Here is an 11,860-nt window from a genome sequence, read left to right as displayed (position 1 = left end):
TAACTGCTAAGTCACAGGGACTTGAACATTTCTTTACCTTACTCTAATAAAGTACCAGTTAAGAAATTCACTTCAGTTTTACCATGGCAAACATGTGGTCCTGTCCTGGTCTTCCCCCAAGCAGGCAGCATCAGGAGTTCAAATTAAAGTTCTGTGTTGGCCTAGGTTGTCATCTTTAGGGCAGCTGCTGACTTCAGCGCTTGCTTACTCTCTGGAAATCTACACTGCTCCAGAATTTTTATATAAAAACCGTACATCAAAAAGAATTTATACACGTGTTAGTATTGGAGGTCAAACCAGGGACCTTGCACATGCTGGGTGCTATTTTCCACTAAGCACCATACCCCCAAAAGAAAAATAAAATTAAATATTGTATCCTTTAGGCCAAGCAGTATGTCAGTGGGTAGAGAGCACCTGTTGCACAGGCCGGATAACTGGAGGTCTGGCCCCAGCACCCTACTGAGGTGGAAGGAGAGAACTAGCTGCAGAGCTGTTCTGACCTCCTCCTGACATGCATGCATACCACGTGGCACCCTCCTCCCAACACACACGTTATATCTTGTGTGTGTGTGTGTTTCTACATTGTACCCAGCATTTCCTTACATCTCTATTTGTACCCTCAAGCACATGCCTGCACATCATCTATGTGAGAGCAAGCCCACATAGATGCAAGTCAAGAACAAGTTTCAGGAGCCATCTCTCTCCTTCCACTGTGGGTCCCAGAGACTGAACTCAGATCATCAGGCTTGCTGGGCAAGTACTTTTACCACGGAGAGATCTCACATTCATCATTTCAAATACTCAGAGGCGGAGCCTTTATCCTTACAGTCTCCGCAAAAAAACTTACTCTGCCACGAGTCGGGGGCGTGTCACTTCTTTCACCTCTAGCATCTGTGGATGAGTGGAGTTCTCGTTTGCAAATCAGTTCCTTTTGAAGCAATGCTACACCCCAAGAAGTAATCTTGAAGTCATTGGAAATAAAATTCTAAACACTTATTAGATAAGTACTGGAAGCACTTATTTCTTTTTAAAATAAAATCATAAATGATAATAAAACATCCTGTTACCTTCTACTGATAAGGCTTATCTTAGAACAAGTCCCATTCATGTTCTGTTTTCCACAAGCCGAGGAAGAACTTGAGGATTAGTTGTATAATTCAGTGGTAAGGTACCTGCCTTCTATTCAGGCCCTGGGCCAGAGTCAGATTACCACAAAAAGTTCTTCAAAGCCAAGTACCATATTATCACCTGGTCAATATAGCTATACATTGAAGTAACCTGCCTCTAACCTATCTAAATCTGATTAACAGAAGCAACAATGACAATTTTTACCTTCCTCATGCATAACAGAATTACTCTACTCTCTGAGTTTTACAACAGCAAAAATATAAAACTTCTCATAATATAATGCAAAACAAAGGAATAAAAATATGCTATTTTCCTACCAACATCACATGAACTATCAGGGAAGAACAGTCTAACTTCTCCCTGTGTCAAGGTATCCAAAATGCTTGCAGTCCATGTAGGAAACATCACTGACAGCAAGCCACTGTCTTCATCAAAACTCTCCTTGATTTCTTAGTCCATCTCCACCAGAAAGCTGAAGCACTCACTCTGGAAGTCCTCTGAGAAAAGGTCAGCATTTGATAATTTGTCCGCTGTGACTCTGGGAATCTACTAGAAAATGCATTGTTTCATATTCCTGACCAGAGGCTGGAAATATGACTAGCTTAGGACAATATTGAAAATATTTTCAACTCTTAAAATAATACTCCTTAAAGGAGTATTGCTAAGTTTATCTGAAATGAATTCAGTTCGAACACTGTATTCCTAGTTCAAAAACATTAAGTTAGCATTAAAGTGATTTTATCCTCCAACTGTACTGCTGAGAGGGACTACCAGAGACTAAGTAATTCAGAAGAGGAGATTTGCTTGTTATAGTGTATAGGTTGGGAAGCATCTAGTGAGGATTTTCTTGCTGCATCATGACACTGAAGAGGGGAGAAGGGCAAGAGCACAGGTGTGGAGAGGTAGGGGACAGACTTAAGAACCACCCTCTGTGCTAACTAAACCTATAATATAGCACCAACCCATCTGCCCTCCTGACTCATCACTTTTTAAAGGTCTTACCTCCTAGCATATCAAGACATATGTGTTTGTAACATATGAAGTCTGTGATGGATGAGGGACATTCGAACCATAGCCAGGACTTTTAGTCTAAACTCCATCTAATACCTGGTTCCCTTAAATATTTCCAGACTGGGCATGGTGGATCAGTATTTAATCCAAGCCTGGAAAACAGGCATGAGGACTGATGTGAGTATGAGGTCAGCCTGGGCTACAGACTGGCCCCGTCTCCCCACCACACACACACAAATACACACACACACACACACACAAATTCCAATAGCTGTTACACATTCTGAAACGTAGAACATCCCAACTGACAGCATGATGAAGTAACATGTCTGGACTATTCGAAAAGTTCATTCTCACTATATTGAAACCTTTTGCCTTCCACCAATAGACATGTTTTCTTATCCCTGTAACTATGAAGTCATCAGCAGGTTGGTTTCCCAACTATAAACTTCATTCCGTCCTACATATTTAATGTCTCCGATGATCGTGAAGGGTTGTCAAGACATGGTATCACAACCTACTGCTCATCTACATCACAGTAAATTTTAGAGAACTCACACATCAGTCCTGAAAGCTAGTGAATGTAAATTAATCCCTGAATACCAAAGGGAGTAAGAATTTCAAGTGCTTACTTTTTCTTCATTATAAATTGATGAATAAATCCCTTATAAACATCTTAACTTTCAATGGAACTCCATCCTTTCAATTTTACAAACCATCTCATGCTCAAAAACTGGCCAGGAAGAAGATGGAGGTTCAAGGGAATTTATTCATTATTTTACATCATCCTTATGAAGGCAACACACACTTAAAACATCCTCAAACAAAGTGTGGGACTGAATTAACTAACATTTTACTGGTTACAGTGACCACATCATTCAACTTCTTTCCTCTTGCTTTTTTTAAAATTACATTGATTAACCAGTGGCAGCAATTTCCCTTCTTTGTGAAGCCTGTGAGTGTCCATTGCACCTCCGATAAATGTTCCGTTGACAAATATTCTTGGAACCTGTTGAATAAGCAAAAATTAAATGAGGCCTAATCGTAAGGGTCAGAACCAGTCCAATTTTGGAGAGAAATAAGGAAAAGTAACTTGCCCAAAATTGCAATAGTAAAAGAGGTCAGGTTTAAATCCAAGACAATCTAATTCTAAAGCCCTTCCTTCTACACACCACATTAATTTTAAAACACAAAATAAGACAGGTGCTATGAACCAACATGAGATTCAGCGGGGTCTGCCTGACTTCCAGGGCCTGAGTCAGAAAGGTTCAACTTTTATTTTTATCTGTCTCTTTTTTTAAAATATTTTATTTATTATATATACAATATTCTGTGTGTTTGCCTGCAGGCCAGAAGAGGGCACCAGATCTCATTTTTAGATGGTTGTGAGCCACCCATGTGGTTGCTGGGAATTGAACCCAGGACCTTTGGAAGAGCAGGCAATGCTCCTAACCACTGAGCCATCTCTCCAGCCCCTCTCTGTCTCTTTCTTTAGGCCAGATCCTAAGTACACTTTCTTCTGACACTTTGGGCTTCCCTCTTGTCCCACCTATGGCTGTTTGTCTCCCATGTGACTGACATCTGTGCTGGCTTAAACAGCGTGGCTTTGTTTCCTTTCCTCCTCCATTCTTCTCCTTCAGGCAGCTACTGAGGTTTTCAGCACGCCTGACCCAGAAGTTTGTCTTTTAAACTCTAATAAAACTGTCCTTGAGCAGAAAGGGAGAAGGGAGAGATGGAGGGAAATCTAGGTAAGTATTAATAATGTTGAAATGGTTCCTTTCTACATGTTTACCAATGTCTTCCACAAAACTTTAAACAAGGACAATAGTAACAATGAATATTTTTCTGACTACTCATATCATAAAAAGATGAAAACTTCCAGAGGCTAGAACAATGAGTACTAAGCACAGATAAGCACAGGAGGTTGGAGACTGATATTATTCTGTACTGTCCAAGAGTGGAAGGGTAGCTCTTTCTCTTCAGGTCACAGGCGCATTGGGAGCCGCCGATTACTGTCCAGCCATGGCCAAGTCCAAGAACTACACCACACACAATCAGTCCCGGAAATGACACAGAAACGGTATCACGAAACCCCGGTCCCAAAGATACGAATCTCTCAAGAGGGTCGACCCCAAGTTCCTGAGGAACATGCGCTTTGCCAAGAAGCACAACAAGAGAGTCCTGAAGAAGATGCAGGCAAATAATGCAAAGGTCATGAGCACCTGTGTAGAGGCCATCAAGGCCCTGGTAAGCCCAAGATGCCAAAGGGCCCCAGCCACAAACTCAGCCACCTCGCTTTCATTGCTCACCCCAAGCTTGGGAAGCGGATTAGAACTACATGGCCAGGGGTGGTAGGCTCCAAAAAACAAAGCCCAAGGTTCAAGCCAAGGCAGAGGCCTCAGCTGCAGCTCAGGCTCCCAAAGGTGCCCAGGCCCTTGTGAAGGCCCCATAAAAAAGGTCTCAGTCTGCCAATGTGAAGACAGATGGATTGCTGTGAATATCTATACAGTATTTGCAGATGATCAGGGCCTTATGCTGTTTTTGCAAATAAACTTGAGGCAAGTTGTGTGTAAAAAAGATAATAAATAAATAAAAAAGAGGGGAAGGGTAATTTCACCTTGCAAAGACTTCCAAAAGGACTTTAATATTCCACAGACATGCACTCATGACACCATTACCTGCCTCATCCATCATCCCCCCTCCTCCCTTCCTCTTTCTCTCTCCTTCTCCCTCTCTCTCCCTCCTCCTTCACCCCCCCCTCTCTCTCTCACACACACACACACACACACACACACACGGTAAACATAAAAGTTAAAATGAACTACGCCATTTCCTATTCTATGAGCCTGGTTTCTTTGCACAGCTACCACTTCTTTATCAACATGAGATCCACAGAAATGCCAGGTTTGCTGCTTCTAGCAGGAAAGTCTAGTGTCCAGGGACTGGCATGTCACCAGCTCATCATCAGGGGCAGCAGGGCTGAGGGTACACTCACAGTTCTTTCTCCAGTCATCTTATGAAGGGCATCTTGAAACTGGCTACCATATTCCAGCATATCCAATTCTACAGCTTTATAGTTGACATTCATGTCCCGGAAAATCTTTTTGGCCATTGAACAGTAAGAACAGGATGTTTTTGAGAAAATCACCACACAATTGTTGGAAATTGTTTCCTGAAATTAAAAAGAAGCAAAACGTTCTCATCTTAGATATTACCTTCTGGAATGAAATCATAACTAGTGGAAGGAATGTGATTTTGGAGTGCAGAGCACAACTCTGCTCCAACTAAGTTCCTATCATCTATCTATGGTATCTGTTATAATATTATTAGATATAATAATGCCTGAGGATGTTATTTATTCCAAAAGCTGGCCATTAGAAACAAAAATGTATCCTAACAGTGCCTAAGAGCAGTATCAAGAATACCAGTGAGAGCCAATTCTTAGACAGCAAACACTCCTGCATATTCCCGATGTCATAAAGTCATTGCCTCACTGTAATCTTAATGTAGATCCATCCTGTATTATATAGACTGCACAGGGGAAGACACTGAGGCACAGGGGAAGATAAGTAACTATCAGCTGTCCTTGATCAATAAACAGATATGAGTCCAGCCCTAGAGTCCAAGTACTTAGTCTGTATCATACTTCTTAATGTTTAAGAGGTGTTTACTGCTTACTCCTGATGACTTTCAGACGCAAGGAAATAATGTGTCAGTTCTCCTTAAAATGCACAGCATCCCCAGGCGTGAACAACAGCTCATTTCCCCATTTCTATACAGTAAAAGATGTAAACTTTGTAAACTATGCCTTCCAGCTGATCCTGGAAAAGCTACTTCCAGAAAAGCTTATTCGCTGCTTTGAAGCTGAAATCATAAGCAATTTTCAAAATGACTGCGATAGCAGCCTGGGTTGCAGTGTTCTCCAGGCCTTCACCACAATGCCTGGGCTTTGGGATGTGTCTGCACAGCCTCTGAAGTTTTCTTGTGTTCTTTATCTGGATGTCCAAGTCCCTTAGACAAGGTCAGCAGACAGCACTGGTATCCACGCAGGTTGTCAATGGACAAGTCTGGCACCTGAGCACCTGCCTAGGTGGTTCTTACATGGCACGGCATAATCAGGGACTTCAAGACGAAGACAAAGACACAAAGGGCGACACCTAGACAAAGTGCTTCAGAACTTACAGGCACCCTGAGGGGTCAAGGGATCCTGGGTCATCCCCTAGATGTGGGCAGATTGGTCCACTTTATGTTCTTCCTCCTGCTCACTAAGTATTTAAAATTCTATCACAGTAAGATCAGCCGCACCAGACAGTATATTGCACTGATGAATCGGTTTTACAGATAAAAAAAACTGAGGCTGAGAGGGTCTTTGTACTTAACTCACACTCCACATCACACCCAAAGCCAGTAATCTTCTACCATGCTATTTAGGCTAGAGGCACGCTGAGCCTCTCATTTAGACTTGAAGCAAAGAGCACGCTGAGTGCTCCCATGGCACAGAAGCCCTAATAAAGAGATTCCAAAGTGAGTGGACCTCAAGATGACAGTGCCAGGGGTCTCACAAGCACTCCTCGTGGTCGTTCAAGCCCATACTTACTGAATGTTTCACAGTGCTGTCTTTGGATTTTAAAATAGAGAATACCCTGCACAAGAAGTTTCTCACATTGCTGCTGTAGTCAAAAGACAGTGAGGTTAACTAAGACAAACTCAGATTCATTCTGTGCACTGCTGGGGCGCAAAGCCCAGGACCTCATACATGCTAGGCTCTTGCCCAACCACTGAGCTACACAGTCCAAAGCAGTAACAACATACATGTAGACGATAGTGGGGGGGGGGGAGATATGCCTCATGAGCTTGAAGAAAAGAAAAAAAACATATATAGGAGGAATTCTGGGGGTTTTGCTTTTGTTTTCATTTTTGCTTAGAAAGAGGGATCTCAGATGTATTGTCCAAAGGAGCCTGGCATTTTCTCTCCTCTTGCTTCAGCTTCCCAAGTGCTAGGATGACAGGCACCACAGCCAGCTTAGCGCAAACGTCCTGAGGCAGAATTAATTAAGATTGGCAGCGAAAGAAAGAAACAAGAGACTATAATCATGTATAGTATCCCTAAGTGAATAATTTTATGGGTAATTATTGCTCAGTAGGTTCTGTGTTAGGGCAGAAAGCCGTTAAACAGCTGCCCATGCCAAAACCACACAATAACCTTGGCTCTGAACCGCTGACTCTTAGGTATCAACAGTCTTAGAGCAGGCATGATGAAAAATAAATAAAAATTTCAACCTCAGAGATGGATTTCATTAAGAATAAAGGAATTTCAGAAAGAGGAAGAGGGCGCAAGCACATTTTTAAAAAGTTCTTACTGCAGTGTGAAGTCCTTTCTAGATGATTTGACCATTACCATGGGTGTAATTCAAAATACAAAACAGAACTTGGAAACTCTATTGAGATGAACTTATATATGATGTATGTGTTCATCTACTCGCCCTCCTCCATAATAGAAGGAACACCTTTGAAAAGGGTGATAGAGCCTTGCAGAGATACACAGGAGACAAGGATAATTTTGATAGCAGTTTTTAAAATAAATATGAATTCAGTAATTATTTCCCAAACTAGATCAAGTCTGGACACAGAGTATGTTAAATGTGTGTGACAGTTCTCCCTCCATCGGCCCCATCACTCACTTGGATCTGGTTCACAGGCGTAGATGCTGACTTCCCTAAGGACGAGGATGTGCCGTTTCCCATCCTAAAACAAAGGAAAAGACCAGCTCAGCGAGTGAGGTACCCTCTACCCGCTTGGTTCCAGTAGAAGACAACCTTCAATACAAGGATTCCAAATACACAAAGCGGGAAAAAGCTTCATCACCACCAAATACCTGACCACAAAGTACCTGTCTACTAATACCATAAGGAACTGTTGCTTATCTAAGTAGCCATTCAATAATTTTTACCTGATAAAAGCAGTCTCTATGTCTAAAGTTGAATACAGTCTTATTCATAAGTAAATTCATAATCACCAAATACCACATACTCTGCCCTAATGAAGACCTGATGGCTGGCAATAAAATGTGTTTTGACTTTCTTCTGAAAACATACAAAATGGTGTGTGTGTGGGGGGGGGGGACCTGGAGAGATGACTCAGCAATTAAGAGCATTTGTTGCTCTTGCAGAAGACCCAGCTTCAGTTCCCAGAACCCACATCCATCTTGCTCACAACCAACAAGCTGGAAATCTAGCTTTAAGAGAGCTGATGCCCACTTCTGGTCTCTTCAAGCATGCACAGCTGCAATACACTCACATAAACATATATACATATAAATAAAACAATAACTTTTAAATATACAAAATCTTTGTGGACACTGTGAAGCAAAGAACCTACAAAGACTAAGGGAATGAAGGTTTTCAATGCATGAATCCTATAGTTCCCGGTTTCTCCATCCACCAAGTAGGAAAAATGATGACTCCCACTTAAAGGGGGTTGTGAAGATTAAATGAGCTGATATATATATATAAAGCAGAACCGTATCTTAACACAGTAAATGTCAATAATACTTGACATGATTATTTACTCCTGATATGGGACCCTCATTACCTCAGCATTTGTTATCCAAAACCTAGAGCTGAAAAAAAGAAGTACTTGAGTCAGGGGTGGTGGCGTACACCTTTGATCCCAGCACTGGGAACGCAGAAGCACTGGAGCTCTGTGAATGGAGGCCTGCCTGGATTACACGGTGAGTTCCAAAACAGCCAAGACCATGTAAAGAGACCCTGTAAACAGATAGACAGGTGGATGGGTAGATATGTAGGCAGATAGATAGATAGTAGATAGATAGATAGATAGATAGATAGATAGATAGATAGATAGATAGATAGAAGATAGACAGACAGATAGATGATGGATGAACAGACAGACAATCATCATCAGGTCTTTCCATGGAGTCTAGAATCTCTTTCACTCATTCACTCATTTTTTCTTGTCAGTTAGCAAGGTCTGGCCACACTCTTGGAGCAAATTAGACATAATGTAAACTACTAACCTCTCAAAAACATTTGTTAGGCACATGCTGCCAAGGAGAACTGCTCAAATATCTAAGGAGTTAGGGTGAGATACAGAACTTAAAGGGCAAATGATTTCTAATATCTTTTTGTTTGTTTTCTAGATAGGGTTTCTCTGGGTAGTCCTAGATGTCCTGAAACTTGCTTTTTAGACCAGGCTGGCTTCAAACACAGAGATCCACTGACCTCTGCCTTCCAAGTGCTAGGGTTAAAGATGCGTGCCACCACACATGGCTACAAATGGTTTTTAAAATTATTTTTTTTGTTGTTGTAAGATTTTTGTTTGTTTTTTGTTTTGGGAGTTTTTGTTTTTTGTTTTGAGATAGGGTCTCTCTATGTAGACCATGCAGACTTAGAACTCAGAGATCCTCCTGCCTCTGCCTTTCAATTCTGGCATTAAAGGCCTGCATCACCATACCCAGATTTTTGTTGTTGTTGCTGTTGTTTCATTTTTCCGAGACAAGGTTTCTCTGTAGCTTTGGAGCCTGTCCTGGAACTAGCTCTTGTAGACCAGGCTGGCCTCGAACTCAGCAGAGATCTGCCTGCCTCTGCTTCCTAAGTGCTGGGATTAAAGGCGTGTGCCACCACTGCCGGGCGTCCAGCTTTAAAATATACTTAGGATTAAAGAAAAAAAAGTCTCCTTTCACAAAAGTAATTCATTCCTTGTAGATATATTTGTAGAAATTTTAATCATGTTACGTATAAAAGTAAGGTATTTTAAATTTAAAAATTAAAGGCCCCAGCCAAACAAAGCATTTCTTAAATCATAGTTCTGTGTTTGAGTGAATCCCCACTAAATGGTCTTTTCCTGTGCACGGTGCCCCTGGATGATGAATTTCTGTTTTGCACAGTCATTCTGGAAACTTCAAAGAAGTTGCAACAAGCAACATTTCAACAAAGATGAGTTAGAAACAAGAATCACTGCAACTAAACGTGCGTTTCTCATTGATCCGCAACAGGTTGACAAGGAAACCTAGAAAACATAAGCATGTGTGTGCCAATATCAGATAGAGAGAAGGTAGGAGCAAGCGGGAGGCTCAGAAAGACTGTCCTATTTGGAGGAGGCAGCTTTGAGGGGGGAAAAAAAGCTGGCGGAGTTTCTTAAGCAAGTCTAAAACAGTATGGAAAAATAGACGGCGTTGGCCTGGAAGAGCGCTGCATGTCAACAATCCAATCTATCTGAAAAACAAAAGTGTTTGTTTTGTTTTGTTTTTCATCTCTATTCTAGCATTTACCTCCTCCTCAAACCTATCCAGCATTTACAGCAAATGAACTTTTCTAAGAAAATGATAAGGCCAAGAAAGCACATTGTAAAGTATTACTCCCTTTCCTGCCAGAGAAAAAGCTCCAAAAAGGTACCCCTATCTTTTTGAGGCAGTCTTATCAATTTCTAGTTGTCCTATTAAAGAATGAGGCAGGCACCGAGTAAATGCACAATTAACACCTTGCCTCAATACTAGTCAAGCACCAACTAGTCATGCTCCATTTACGGAACACCTACTAAGAGGTGGTTGATGGGTAAAGCAGGATATACACCGACACATCCAATAGGAAATATTTCTAAGGACCTGTCAACAACTTAACGTCACGCGATTGGCGCTTTCAGAGAAAGTCTCTGGAAGACAGTGGAGGAATGGAAGCACTGAGATGTTTTGACAGCCGCCTAGGCCGAACCTGGTCGGCCACAGCTGGGGTGTCAGGCCAGGGTATGCCAAGGAGGAGAGCCCAGGAAAGCAACACTGCCATCAAGTCAGAAACCACATCTACAGGATGCCAGAGTTACTAGCTGCAAAATCTTGGCCATTTAGAAGCAACAGTCATGTTCACTTCCTGCTACAGGACAGCCAAGAGGTAGCATCAAAATAAGACGTAGCATCAAAACAAGAGCGGCTGGTTAAATAAGTTCCCACAGCAGGGAAGACCTTTTTCATGGTCGCCCGGGTGTACACTGAGCTAAAGCTGGGTATGTGAAGCTCCAATCAGGGCGTTTGGTATTTGTCCCCCAAACCCGGCTCGGGCTCCCGGGGAAGGTCCACACTAACACTACCGCAGGATCCCACGGGCCACGCAGGCCCGTCCCGCCGCGTACCCCGAGCCCGCAGCTCCAGCCGCGCTGCGCCGCCAAGTCAAGCTGCCCCGGCTCGCCACCAGTCGCCTCCCCACCGAACTCGCGCAGCGCCAGGACATGGCCAAGTGTCCTCCCGGCAGCCGCGGAAAGAGCAGCCGGTGAGCGCGACCACGATGCCGGGAGTCCGCCCCTCCCGCGGCCTCGCCCCGCCCCGCCGGGCTGCCCGCGCCACAGCCGGGCTCGGAGAGCCGCCGTCCTTCCCGGCTTCCCGCCTCCCGGCGCGTCCCCGAGCCTGCCGGTGCGCAGCCTCGGCCGAAGAGCGTAGCGCTCACCTGCTCGCCGAGTTCTTCCGATCTCTGCCGAGTTCTCCCGAGCCCCACACGCCGGCCTCAAGGGTTGAGAAAGGCTGCGTGGAAATTAGTCCAGGCAAGGTGGCGTTGTTCGCCTGTGAGTGGTAGTTCAATCACCGCCTCCGGTCGGACAGGTTTGTAATGTGAAAGAAGGGCCGGAATGTCATCTTAAAGTTATTGATTAAGAGCCCAAAGGGAGGTTGGATTTTCCACCTAGAAAGTAAAAGACAAAGGCAATCTAATGTTGA

General features: G+C 43.2%; 1 protein-coding gene across 4 annotated transcripts; it reads right to left on the bottom strand.

Annotated features, from left to right (window-relative positions):
• Window positions 1-2,888: 2,888 nt before the first annotated feature.
• Window positions 2,889-11,615, bottom strand: Glrx2 (glutaredoxin 2). 4 transcript variants are annotated; one of them, XM_075988166.1, is made up of 5 exons: window positions 11,284-11,546; window positions 8,731-8,906; window positions 7,821-7,884; window positions 5,135-5,311; window positions 2,889-3,148 (listed from the first exon to the last, which is right to left on the bottom strand). In XM_075988166.1, the coding sequence occupies exons 2-5, from the start codon at window positions 8,736-8,738 to the stop codon at window positions 3,014-3,016; spliced, it is 384 nt and encodes a 127-aa protein (XP_075844281.1). In that variant the 5' UTR covers window positions 8,739-8,906; window positions 11,284-11,546; the 3' UTR covers window positions 2,889-3,013. The 4 variants fall into 4 exon arrangements, with proteins under 4 accessions (XP_075844281.1, XP_075844282.1, XP_075844283.1 ...); XM_075988167.1 differs by having other exon boundaries at window positions 8,801-8,906; XM_075988168.1 differs by lacking the exons at window positions 8,731-8,906; window positions 11,284-11,546 and adding an exon at window positions 11,595-11,615.
• Between the last annotated feature and the right edge of the window lie 245 nt (window positions 11,616-11,860).

This window comes from Microtus pennsylvanicus, chromosome 10 (genome assembly GCF_037038515.1).
Source record: "Microtus pennsylvanicus isolate mMicPen1 chromosome 10, mMicPen1.hap1, whole genome shotgun sequence".
Taxonomy (NCBI): Eukaryota; Metazoa; Chordata; class Mammalia; order Rodentia; family Cricetidae; genus Microtus; species Microtus pennsylvanicus.
The sequence above is the reverse complement of the archived record's forward strand: the minus strand, read 5'-3'. Positions and strand labels throughout refer to the sequence as shown.